Source organism: Callorhinus ursinus, unplaced genomic scaffold (genome assembly GCF_003265705.2).
Source record: "Callorhinus ursinus isolate GAN/ISIS: 27379988/994484 unplaced genomic scaffold, GSC_fseal_2.0 scaffold2, whole genome shotgun sequence".
Lineage (NCBI taxonomy): Eukaryota > Metazoa > Chordata > Mammalia > Carnivora > Otariidae > Callorhinus > Callorhinus ursinus.
Genome location: NW_027397064.1, coordinates 68,880,478 through 68,893,809, shown reverse-complemented (window position 1 = coordinate 68,893,809; position 13,332 = coordinate 68,880,478). Strand labels below are relative to the sequence as shown.

The window sequence follows — 13,332 nt, the reverse complement described above, 5'->3', positions numbered from 1 at the left end:
AATCCTAAGACTGTGATACAATGCCCCCGCCCCCACACATTCCATAAAAGAAGTGAAGGGAGGAAAAATTCCCTGCCTTTATCACCATGTATCACCTTTTTCTTTTGCTTCCCGACACCAGGTCTGCAGTGTGAACGAATGGCACTAGCTACTAGGGCTAGATGTGGTCATGTGTGGTTGCTAGATTCTGGTAAAGGAGAGACACCCAGAGGATAGATACTTAGGTTCATCAATTACTCATGTGGAAGGCAATGTGGGGGGGTGAGAGCGGGTCGGATATAATTGTTGAACATCACAGAGCCTGTAATTGATAGGGAAGACATAGGCTGCATTAATTCACTCCTCTGTTGGCTGAGACACAGGATATTAATTTGCCACCTACTGTTCCGGTGCTGCCTAGTGACAGATGACTCATCTGCTGGGCCAGAGGGCTGATCATAGATGCCGGCTGTAGCGACATGGTGTGCTCCATCGAGGGAGTTAACACGGCCCCCTGGGGAGTCAGGAGACAAGCACAGTGTAAGAGAAACTCAAGGAGGGAGTTAAGAGTCTGTCATTCCTTTTGCAAAGGAAAACGCCTTAGTTTGTTGAGAAATGTGAAACCAAAAATAACCTCCTCTCAAACTTGCTTATGGTATCATAAATAATTTCCTGAAAGTCTTCTGGATAATGCTTCCTAAAACTTTTTTAAGAGCATTCATTTCACCAAAATCGCTGCATTAAACATCCTGCCTTTCCTTTCACTCAAGTGTAAAGCAAGCTAGTCCAGCAGGAGGAGCTATAGTCGGAAATGCGAACTGATTTCGGCTGGCTGGGGTTACAAAAATGCTTTCTTCGTTTTTAAAAAAAATAAATGACAGTTGATGTTTGATGCAGCCACAAAACAACAGGCCATATTGAATATTTATAAATACGGTGTCCTGTTTAAAAGTGTTCTGTACAGATAATCATTTGATTCAAGATCAGGCTGTTGGGATCAAGATCACATTCTCCATTCACTGTTTCTCAGAACTTTCAAGCTATAGTTTGGTGCCAAGGGAGAGAAGGAGATTCAGACATGATTAATAATCCGATTTCAGATTCTTTGATTTCATCTGAAAAAAATTCTGGTCATTAAAAATAAAATTAAATATAATTAAACAAAATGGGGTGGGGGGTGCACACACACACACACACAAAATCACCCACAACCTAGCCTCTCCCTAATATATGGCTGTTACCACTTGGCATGTTTGTAGAGTTGCAACTAGGGTACATAAACAATTTCATATCCTGGGTTTCTGCTTTGAACTTAACATTCTATTATAAATATTTACCTCACTTAGTGCATAGCCATCATTATCATCATTTTTAATGACTGCATAATGGTACATTGATTGCCTAAACTGAAATTTAATTTCTGGATTTTTGCATTTTCTCTAATTTATCCTATATAATATTCTTATGGATTATATCCTTCCTCTCATTTTTTCAATCACCCAATTACCTGAGAGTGCAATTATTCTGACACATCCTATCAATATTAATGCTATGTTTTTGTTATTATTGCAACTGATCTATCCCTTCCAAACACTGTTGTTTATTGCTAATCAGAACACAACTGAGGTCAGAAACTGATGTGCAGGCAGTCTAAACTGGGTGGGGAAAGGGACCAAGCCCTCGGATAGGAACCTTCTGCACACACTACCACTGTCTCCTCAAAGATGTTAAACTGGGATATGAGCAGGCTTTGTCTCTAAAAGTTGCCAAAAAAAGGATAGAGATGCGTGTCAGAAACTGTTTGTTGTTAATGCAGTTCATAGAAAATTTGTTCTTTTTAAATTTTTAGTGTGCATCATCAAAAAGTGTATGGTAACATGGAAATGATTCAGAAGCCCAGAATATGCTGAAGGAATTTCCTGCTTCTTTTCTTCATTCATCTGTAGGAGCTACTGTCCAAGACTGCGCGTATAGAGACAAATATGTGCGAATGTTTATAGACACACACACATACGTCATCCGAGAGCTCGTCTCTTGTGTTATCAACTAAACATGTTTTATCTGCTGCTTCCAAGTCATCTCAGCAACTTCCTGTTCAGAACTTGTCCCTAGAGTACTGTTTCATACATATGGTCTTACAGTGCATGGTGCCCTCTTTAGGAGCTGTCCTGAGAGAAATTCCTCTCTCATCTTGAGGCCAACAAGGGTGTGCTTCTCCCAAGCAACTGACCTGTTTTTCTCTTATAAGTACCGTGAACTGTTTTTGCTTATCAGAATTCCCATTTTGCCTTAGTTACTAGAAAGCTCGGGGCCAAATTTGTGGCCTTCTCGTGCCAATCATGCAGGTCATTGTGCTGGGCACTGTTTTTGTGATTTTGTTCTCCACCTTTATTTCTCAACTTTTAAAATGCATGCTTTAAATTTTAAAAAATTGGATTTTATGTATTTTTGAAAAACACATTAAATACACTATTAATGCAAAGTGTAACTGAATTAAAAAGTATAATATGTACATAAGTACAACAAATGCTCAAGTCACTAAAGAAATCACATCTACCAAAGAGAAAGTGTTACTGCTTTAGGATTTATAATTTCCACAGAGAGGTTAAGTAAACTGATAAAAATCTCTAGCTTCCTTCTGACCACTTTATATTTGCATTAAACGGAATACAATTAAAAAATATGAGCTGTTTCATACCAACTACTGTTAAAAATATAGCAATTTAAAAGCTTTAAAATTTAAAACTTCAATTGAGTGGCCTTCTACAGAATTGGTTTGAAGAAGAAAATGGTACCCTGCTTCAAGTATGATGTATTTTAAGTTCTTACCATTGCAAATTTGATTTAATGTCAACTACCAATTTAAGACAAGGGTGGGAGGAAGTTTTATAATGAACTTGTACATTCTCATATTCCATCTTTAAATTTCCCAAATCCCGTACCATCTTTGGCAAAAGGTTTTAACCCAGAGAATGGTCTTCCAAATGTATATGCAGCCTAGTTGCAAACCACAAAGCCATTAAGTTGAAAAACTTACGGGGTGCTGTAGGATATACGGTTGAGGTTGCATCCAAGAAGGACTTTGCACCTGGAAAAGGGAGGATTTTGAAAGAAACATTGATTTCCATTGGAATGCTACCTCTTTCTCTAGAGCTCTTTTAATCATGTTAAAATCTACAGAAGGAAAATAAGGAAGCAATACTATCAATGATTAAAAAGATTAAGGCAGTTAGAGTTCTTGGCAAACTGGTCACTCTGAATAGGATGAAATGATTATTTAAAACCAAGTTCCACTTGCCCATTCAAGAAGTATTTACTGAGTACCAGGCATCAAAGAGAAAAAGGCAAATAAGACATGGGCCCCACCCTCAAGATATTTACTAAGAATGGAGATAAACAAGTAAACAACTCAAATAGTGAAAAGTGTGATAATTGAGGTATGAACTAGGCACTTGAGGAATACAGATGAATGAGAATTCCAGCACATCTTATTACAAACTAATCCTTAAAGTATGTGCTTATTTAGAAAGAATAACGAAATTCAACCCTTCTTTGATACCAGGATATTAGGTTTCAGAAATCTTGTCTGGCGGTCAACAATTTCTAGTTAGTGTGGAAAATAAAAATCTGAAAATCAGATTTAGAAAATGAAAAACTTTCTTAACTAGATCTTGACATGTACAGTCAAAAGGGCACCTGCACAGAAGACCCTCCACATTGAGGAATAAAACACGAGAGTCAGGTTCCAAGGCAGGAAAGCAAGCCTGTGCAGCCTGCCACTCAAGAGAAAAAATATCAGTCCATTTCTTGATGCCCAGAGCTCTCCTGAGACTACATTAATTTTTAAAAAATAAGTTTCAGTCTCTAACTCTTTAACCACAAAACCCTCCTGTATCTTATCCCCTACGGTTAACTTCAGAGGTTCTATAGAAAGGATATGGGGAAAAGTCATGGGGGAAGAATGCATTGTGATTTACCTTGATAGCAGAGCCCCGATACTTGTTTTCTCTGGTTTCCTTTGCCACCTAAGGCAGACCAAAGTTAAGTGCTTCTGCCTTGTTAACATTTCAGTTATCTGGACTGCAGCCTTTCCCCATTGGGGTACTGGTGGTTTCTCGCAGATGCCAATTTCTCAAATCCAATTGTATAAGCATATGGTGCTTTAGTGGAGAAAGGCCCACTCCAACATGAGCACAAGGCCTTCACTGAATAAATCATGGGGAGGAGAGCAGCTCCCTGGAGACCCCAGCTGGGGCCAGATGCTCTCATTTTTTGTATGCTTTCAGTGGTCTTAATAATCTAATAACTTACTGCATTATGGGGTTAGGGAGCTAGAACACCTAATCCAATTCTTTTTCTTAAGCAGCAAATCAGCTGCTGTCAATTTCTATTCCTCAATTTTCCCTAACTATAAAATGGGAATAATAATCTATGTTCTTTGAATTCTTTACCATTGGTTATCTACCCTCCTTTGGGTCACAGATCCCTTTGAAAACCTGATAAAAGAAATAGAACTTACCCCCCCCCCCCCGCCCCCTTGCCCCAGCTAACTGCATACACACAAGCAACATTTTGCAAACAATGTAAGAGACTCTCAGACTACTTCAAGCTCATCTGCTGACCCTACTGTGGCCCTGAATTTATGGGGTTAAGAACCTCAGTCACAGCGAGCGTCAGGCAAATGGAATGAAATTACACATGTATCTTAGGGACATACAGAATGCCAGAAGAAGAAATGAGGGCTTTGAAATGAAATGTTTCCAGTTAGGTATCGCAAATCTACTATGAATACTGGCCTCTGAATTTTTCTTAGGCTATGTAACAATTCTGTGGCCAAAATGCTCATTGCCTGACAGTAAAGAGGGGAAACAGAGGTGGTGGGGAGACGCACTGACAGCTCCAAGAGCCACAGCGGCCCACATCCAAATTAATCTGCACAATCATCCGCCTGAGAATAAGCTTACGTGTCCCTCTTTCCAGTGATCTACATAAATGGCAGAGGTTTCCAAGGTCAGAGAGTTAAAAAAGACTACCTCTCATTAGGGAATTGTTAATTAGGGAAAATGCACCAGGGAAAATAAAGAAATTTTAAGCCCCAAATAATGAGAGAGGCATTAAATGAGTGAATACTGTGGCCGGCAAATTGAAGCGCCAGCCCAAGTAACGTAAAAGCCTAGAGAGATAAAGAAAAGAAAATAAGGGACAACTCAGGGGAAGAGAGGGAAAAGACCTGAAAGCGGAGGGAGCTGTGAATGCTCCTGCACAACTTCAGCTTTCGTGCGTTTAACCACGAAGCTACCTTATGATTTATTATTCGAAGCTACTTTTAAGTTTTCGGACAGCACCACCTTCATGATATTGCTTACGCTGACCAATTCCTTATTTTAAAAAAGTATAATGAATATACTCTCATCAGCCCACTAGTCCTGCATATCCTGATGATCGTGATCACAGCTAACATTTATTGACCGCTAATGATAAGCCGGGGACTGTGCTGAGAGCTCTTTACATAAATAGTCTCATATAGGGTTTTTTAAAACAAGTCTATGAGAAAGAAACTATTATTATCCCCATTTTAAAGATGAGGAAACTGAGGCTTACAGAAGTAAAATAACAGTTATTAGATATTGTAGTCCCCTAACCCCAGAAATCAGGGCTATAATATCTAATTCAATCGTTTTAAAAACAAGAATACACAAGAGTTTAGTTTAGTCACACAGGATCTCAACAGTCAACAAAAGAGAACTCTATTCCCACATTTTTGTGATTGAACTCTGTTATTATGCTTCTGTGTGGGCCAAGGCAATAACCCTGTTAGAGGTACTCAGACATAGGAGGAGAGATGTGTACGCGCACACATTGTATACCACTGGGTTTGTTGTATGCGCACACATTGTACACCACTGGGTTCGTGGAGAATAGGAGCTAACCCTGCAATAAAACCAAATCCATCTTATAACAAGGTGCTTAAGGAGATCTTGGTTCTAAGTTGGGAATTTATTTGAACATAAAGCCTCCTCAAAATTACCTGTTTAAACAGGGAGTTGCCTCCTCTTTTTTTGGCCTTAAATCTCACTGCATTGCTCATTTAATGTTACCTGAGACATGTCTTTATTTATTAGCACGTTTACTTGCTCTTTTCTTAGTTCCTGGTGATGAATAAACAACGGCAACGGTGCACACTTCTTCTGTATTTTACCTAATGTCACTTCTTTTTAAGTTTCAACTTCTGGGACATGTGATGTCCAACAGCAGAGTCCGCTGTGGAGGAAGCATTTGGGTTCATCCCGGTTCTAGAATGCTACGATTTCAAGGACTGACAACTGATAACCGTTTTCCCTTGTTTTATATTCTCCTATACATAAAAGCAAATCACTCTGTCAAATAAAAAGCAGCTTCTTCTAAAGTGGGTATCCAAGCTGCATAATATTTGACTTAGGTTTCATTATAAATGTTCAAAATTCTAAGACACATAAAAACATAGCAGCAATTCACGGCCGACAAGTTGTCACACTCTTGAATCCTAAAGGTACAAACCTGGTAGGCAGAAACAGGAGATGCAATATAGGGTGTAAGAGAAGTTTGAGTGATCATTCGGTTTGTAGCAATACTGTATGGTGAAGGATAAAATCTAGAACAAACACAAAAGCCTTTATTAAGTCATCCTTTAAAAAAAGAATAATTCCCAGGACAAATGTCTGATATTTTCCACCTTCACATTTTCCCTCAAGCCATCATGCATTTATCTTAATGACATACCCATTCTGTATAGCAGCTGTGGTTGGGTCATAAGTAAGTGTCATTCCAGCCTATGGGAAAGCAAAAGAAACAGAATCACTTACCCGCAAGGGCACGGTTTAAAAATTCCATTTCTTAGAGTCATGGCAACACAAAATAGAGAGTTCAGTAGCATTTGATAAAATTAGAAGTTTCCTTTAGACAAACATAAACTCAATATAAGAATTAAGCTCTTTGTCTGCACTGTTCCATTTGGTAGTCATTAGCTGCGTGTAGGTATTTAAAATTAAAGGAAAAATGGAGTCCCTCCTTCACACTGGCTATATCTCAAGTGCTCAAATAACCACATGCAGCTCATGGTTATCATTGGACAGTGCAGACTCTAGAACATTTCCACTGGATGGCACTTCCTTAGACATACTTGAACCAGTATGTTCAGTATGATGTCTTTTTTTTTCTTTTTTTTTTTTAAGAACCTCATTCAAAAAGAATTAGGCGAAAAACTCAACAGCAAATACGCTATTTGTTTTAATAACGTTACCTAGGATAATTTGAGTAACTATAAACGTAAGCCTCTAAGAAACCATGACATTAAAAAAAATACGAAAACAGTTGTGCATTTCTTACAGCAATTTAAAATGCTCTTTTACTTTGCATGCAGCTAACTGGTAAACATAGCTCTACCCACCACCTATGTGTCCATCTGGAGGGTCACCGCTCTCTTAGCACCATATCCATTGGGAAGAGTTTTAAAGTGACATTATCTGGATTATAAGGTCCTATTTCAGAAGCCTGGCAGCCAGGATGTGGCTTGGGTAACTACTCACATAGTCTTTCAGCATCATACACCCACACAGAAGTCTCAAGAAGGGACTTACAAGTCTCACCTCTCCTTCTCTATGCCACGGTCTTCCATTAGGGATGTATTTGTTTGGGTTCTGCCTCTTCTTCTGCCCTCCATCCGCAAACTTACACAATAAAGGTTCTGTAGGAGCTGAATAAATGGGGACAAATAATAAACAGAATTATATGTGTATGTAGGACAAAACGTAATTGAATCTCTTTTTCAATAGGAGATGTGGCGGTGCTATAAGGGAACGGACAGAACACTTCAAAGTCAAGTTTACTCAGACCCTTACAGGATTATCCACTGGTGAAGAAGACAGTACAGAAGATACATTAGTTAGTATTTTCAAACAGGAGTGTAATGAACACATTTCAAGAGCTATTCTGAGGAACCAAAGGAATCTTTTGATTCACTTTTGTACTTCCTTTTCTTAAAGATTTTATTTACTTATTTTTTCAAGAGAGAGAAAGAGCACGAGCATTAGCAGGACCCCGGGGATCATGATCCCAGCCGAAGGCAGACGCTTAACCGACGGGGCCACCCTCACTTTTGTACTTCTTTATGTGCAGACACACTTGTTTTTTTTAATTCTATTGATAAATCTCCAAACGTAAATAAGATTGTGTCACCCTTCCCTCCTCCAACTTAAAAATGCTCCCTTAGCTTCCCATCATCATTCTTCAGGGAGGTCTTCACTTACCCCAGGAGAAGACAAATTCCCCTTTATATAGCTCACACTGTATTTTAAAAAATTTTTTTAAATTTTTATTTGTATTTTTATTCATAGCCATGAGAACAACTTGGAGGTGTGGTGATTTGTTTGGTGTCTGTCTTCCCTCTGGCATGTAAGCTCCACGGGGGCAGTGACATTTGCTTTGTTCGTCACTGTATCCCCAGGGCCAACGTGCCCGGCATGTTGTAGGTGCTCATTGCATCTTGGTTGAATCAATGAATGAATACAAATAGGCCCCATTTGTTTATCTGTGGGGTACAGCCTTGAAGACAGCTGTTATAAGAAAGACAAAACACTTGCCCACGCTATTTAAAGTTTTTTCTGTGCCTTTGATCATCCGTCTTGGGGTTGCTTTACTATATATCCACATCATAAAATGATCGGAAGAACAACTCAAGGAACTTACACAGAAAAGCAAAAGATCTTTAACTAAGATACTTATTAGTTAAAAAGAAAAAAAGGTGGGGGGTGAGGGGAGAGGGGGAGGAGGTGACGGCACAGTAGTCCACCCATGACTTTTCATTTTCTTTGCTTTTCCATAATGGAAATAGCAGTATATTCCTGAAGGTGGTGCATATTTCTGTGTGTTTCCAGTTAATGTAATAAAGGCAATCACACCTTCCTGTCTGGTTCTCACATTCTGTCCTTTGTCTACTGTATAACTGTGATTACTACTTTCAAGTTCTGTTTCAAAGTTAAATAACCAGGAAGAGAAAAATATTACTTGTGGAAAATTTACTCCTTTCTCCTTTGCCTCTGATTATCCTAATTCATCTCTTATTTTATATCACTATTACCCACCCACTAATGACAGGGTAGAAGCAACAGTGCCTCTCAACACTTCTCTGCCAAAAAACAAAACACAACAAAAAACCCAACTGTAATTCCTTCTCGGCGAGCCATCTAGGCTGTTGCTTGTGAATGCCTTCCTCCTCTCCCTGGTGCGAACCAGGCCAGAGGGACAGGCTGGAATGTGAGCTCACTTCTGAAAGGCAGCTTGCACTACGGGAACCAGAAGGAGAGCAAAAATGTCAGGTGTCTGGTGAGAATACCATGGACCCTTGGCCCAACCTGTTTACCTTCTGACTCCCACCACCTCCAGCCCTCAGGTCTTCCTGAACAGGGAACTTCCATTTAAGGCAAATGGGCAGGAAGGAAGATAGACTGGGGCCAAACCCTAGACTGAAGATGAATTACTGTCTTTTCAAAAAAAGGTACCAACTTTTGAAAATTCCTGCATCCACCAACCATCTCCAAAGGTAAAGTAAATGGATGCAATGAAGCAAAAGGACTTTCTAACCAGTGATGATGCTTTTAATTCTACAACTGGGCCCTCTGGGAACAGGTGGAAATGAGGGCCAGGAGACCACAACTTTCAGGTAGAGGGGAGGAATAAAGGGCAAACCCGCCTGAGAGGTTCGAGTGTCCTTCTGCCAGGCCTGAGGATGTCTCACCTTGGTATCTAAGGACAGAGAACTCAGAGAGAAGCAAGATCTCACTCTTCACGGATCCAAAAGGCCTTATGGTATCAAATATTTTCTCCAGTGACATGTTTTATAATTTTTACTCCCCATAATCTTGTAGGGCAAGAGAACATAGTAAATTCTGCAGTGCTAGCACTTTGTGGGACTTCATTTTGAGGAGATAGTTTTATCTAGAGGCATTATAAAGACCAGCTTATAGACTGAAATTTAACAATTTTCAAGAAAGAGTTTATTTGGCACAATGAGTAGTGCAAATGGACCATTTTCCTCCATTAGCATCATTTCTTCCAGAGAAAGAAGGCAACCAGGTTGGACACATTCTGTAAGTTCACTACAGGCTGCAGAAGCAGGGAGATGTGAAGGAAAGCATTTAGGCAGCAATCCCTGGGAGCACTGCAGCTCCATATTCGCTCAAAGGCCATGTGTCCCTATCTGTGTAAGTGCTGCCAAGACATCGCCATTTTTCTTTTTAAACAAGATTTTATTTTTATTTAATTGAGAGAGAGGGCATGACAGAGAGAGAGAGAGAGCGCTCACGAGCAGAGGGGAGAAAGGGAGAGAAAGAAGCAGACTCCCCACTGAGCCGGGAGCCCGATGCAGGGCTCCATCCCAGGACCCTGAGACCATGACATGGACTGAAGGCGGACACTCGACGACTGGACCACCCAGCTGCCCGACATTATCATTTTTCTAGACTATGCTCAGTCGGAAAAAAAAAAAAAAAGGCAGCGGCAATCTCATGAAACAATAAAGCCTGCTAAAAACATATAATGATGAGGTAAAAGTTGATGAGGTAAATATCAAGTGAGCAATGACATGTTTGCAAATATATTATTCAAAATGAAACAAATGGAACAGGATGTAGCTGAATCCTTTAAAAACGAATTATACATGATTCGTATAAATTATACATGATTTTGTGCTGTCATTAAGATATTTTTCTCCCTCGAAAAGCAAAATGGTAGGGAGTTAAAACAATTTGATATTGGCAGGTATCCCATATCTTAGGGAAACAAATTTCTTTTTTTAAAGAATTATCACCAGGGGCACCTGGGTGATGCAGTAGGTTAGGCGTCTGACCTGGTTTTGGCTCAGGTTGTGGTCTCGGTCCTGGGATTGAACCCCGAGTCGGGAATCGCCACTCAGCAGGGAGTCTGCTTGGGATTCTCTCTCCCTACGCCCCTCCCAATCATACTCTTTCTCTTTCTAAAGTAAATAAATAAATCTTAAAACAATAAAAAAGGAATTATAACCAATTGAAATGAGAAATTTTTTAGAAAAGATTTTATTTATTTGTCAGAGAGAGAGAGCACAAGCAGGGAGAGCGTCAGAGGCAGAGGGAGAAGCAGGCTCCCTGCCAAGAAAGGAGCCCGACATGGGACTTGATCCCAGGACCGTGGGATCATGACCTGAGTTAAAGGCAGACGCTTAACCGACTGAGCCACCCAGGCGTTCCGAAATGAGATGTTTTTAACATAGTTGTTGGCTCCTTGTTTTAGGGAAATGGGAGTGCCCCGGTATTCCATGCGAGGCAAAATAAAATTCTAATAGCTTCTTTTCTCTGTTAAAATTCCCTTTGGTCTATTTAGCAGCTGAAACTTTTATTGAGTACCTACTATGCGCAAGGTATATAGTTAAGAACTAGGGATATAACTGTGGATAAAATAGGGTCTTATTTCATAGGAGCTTTTGCAATCTAATCGGGAAGGAGAGTATACGAAATCTCACAAAAACCCATTTAGCCGTTTATGGGACAGAGCACTGTTTTGAGAGATGCCTGTTGTTAATAAAAATGCCACCCAAAAGTGAAATACTTCTGATACTGAAATAGCTGTATTTCTTTTACAGTATATCTGGTATTTCATGTCCCTGGATGACATGATGAGGAACACTTTATCCCTGTAAGTTCTTTTTTTTTTTTTTAAGATTTTATTTATTTGAGAGAGAGAATGAGAGAGAGAGAGCGACAGCACATGAGAGGGGGGAGGGTCAGAGGGAGAAGCAGACTCCCCGCTGAGCAGGGAGCCTGATGTGGGACTCGATCCCAGAACTCCAGGATCATGACCTGAGCCGAAGGCAGTCGCTTAACCAAATGAGCCACCCAGGCGTCCCATCCCTGTAAGTTCTTGATATCTGATTCACTACATGAATTGTACCATGTGTTCCAGGAAAACAACTATGTGAAGATTTCTTTAAGATATTTATGTTACCATTAAGCTGAGCAAGGGTTAGAGGATTTCAGTTAGATTTCTGAATTGAGAGGCGCCTAGGTGGCTTCAGTTGGTTAAGCGTCTGCCTTCGACTCAGGTTGTGATCCCAGGGTCCTAGGATTGAGCCCCACGTTGGGCTCCCTGCTCAGCGGGGACCCTGCCTCTCCCGCTCCCCGTCCCCTGCTCGTGCTCTCTCGCTCTCCCTCTCTCTCAAATGAATAAACAGAACCTTAAAACAAAACAAAACAAAACAAATACACCCAGATCTGTGTCATGGCTCACTTATTTTTAAGTATGTGGGAGACTGTTACAAAATGAGAGCTGCTTATTTCATTAGCATATCCAGTGGCTTATATCAAACCAGACCAAAGTCTCCAGAGCTTATGTTTTGAAGCCTAATACACAGATTCCAGGTTGAAGATCGGGAGATGCATGGGATGCCATTTTGTTATACACATCAGATCTTTCAGGTGGCCTCCTTGGCTGTTCTAAAAGAAGGGAGATACTAAGGAGGACTGACATGCAGAAACAGAAGCACCATGAATACTAGTAATGACTATGATCAATAGGTAAATTTGGGCGTATTAACTTCAAAAAATTAATATACAACAGCCAACCCTTATCTTCTATATGGTCAATTTTCTAAATTAGCAATTCTTTACCTTATTGTGCAAAACAGTAATTGCTAAGAGTCCTAACAAATGATTCGTGACTCGAGATATATTCCCGTATTAAAGGGATATAAAAATTATATCAAACTACTCATAATCAATTGATTTTGTCAAATATGCAGAGTATTCTCAGTTGAATTTCCCCTTATTTAATCACCATCTTTTGGGTTTGTAAAGGATATGCCTCAAATGTCTTGTGAGATGTCTCAAGTCAATTCTCCTCATTACCTAAGATAGAAAAGTTACTTTCTTGTTCATCAGAAGCAACAGGAACGTTGGTTAAAAAGCTTAACTACTATAGTATAACCTTCAGCAGACAACGCCACAAATGCAAACACTGATGTGAAATTTTCTGGCACCTCCTGAGAGCCATCTAAATTAATGGCATTGTAGGATTCTCCAACATGCCCTCAATAGGGCTTTGTGAATGGGATGATCTTTTACAAATGCCTGGTTTTGTGGCATTAACAATCCCTTGTAAGGGACTATGAGCTTATATGGGTGATGCCCATGCTGATTCACTTCACATCTCCACCATAAAGTTTGCTTACCTATCTTCTGAAGCTCAAACTCTGTAATTATTTAAGGCTCAAATGTCTTCCCCCTTGATACCCACACTAAAGTCACTTCTAGAATGCCTGCTTTGACTAAACACTGTAGCTCATAATTT

General features: G+C 39.9%; 1 protein-coding gene across 9 annotated transcripts in view; it reads right to left on the bottom strand.

Moving 5' to 3' along the window:
* RBMS1 (RNA binding motif single stranded interacting protein 1) overlaps positions 1 to 13,332 on the bottom strand; it is a 207,271-nt gene that overhangs the window by 5,819 nt on the left and 188,120 nt on the right. For 4 of the 9 annotated variants that reach the window (XM_073883449.1, XM_025854062.2, XM_073883458.1 and 1 more), the window contains exons 7-12: positions 7,596 to 7,711; positions 6,739 to 6,788; positions 6,517 to 6,610; positions 3,957 to 4,004; positions 3,017 to 3,067; positions 383 to 493 (exon numbers count right to left, since the gene is read on the bottom strand). In XM_073883449.1, the coding sequence (XP_073739550.1) occupies positions 383 to 493; positions 3,017 to 3,067; positions 3,957 to 4,004; positions 6,517 to 6,610; positions 6,739 to 6,788; positions 7,596 to 7,711 (470 nt within the window). The remainder of the gene's footprint in view (positions 1 to 382; positions 494 to 3,016; positions 3,068 to 3,956; positions 4,005 to 6,516; positions 6,611 to 6,738; positions 6,789 to 7,595; positions 7,712 to 13,332) is intronic. The other 5 variants (XM_025854069.2, XM_025854078.2, XM_025854086.2 and 2 more) reach the window with 5 other exon arrangements.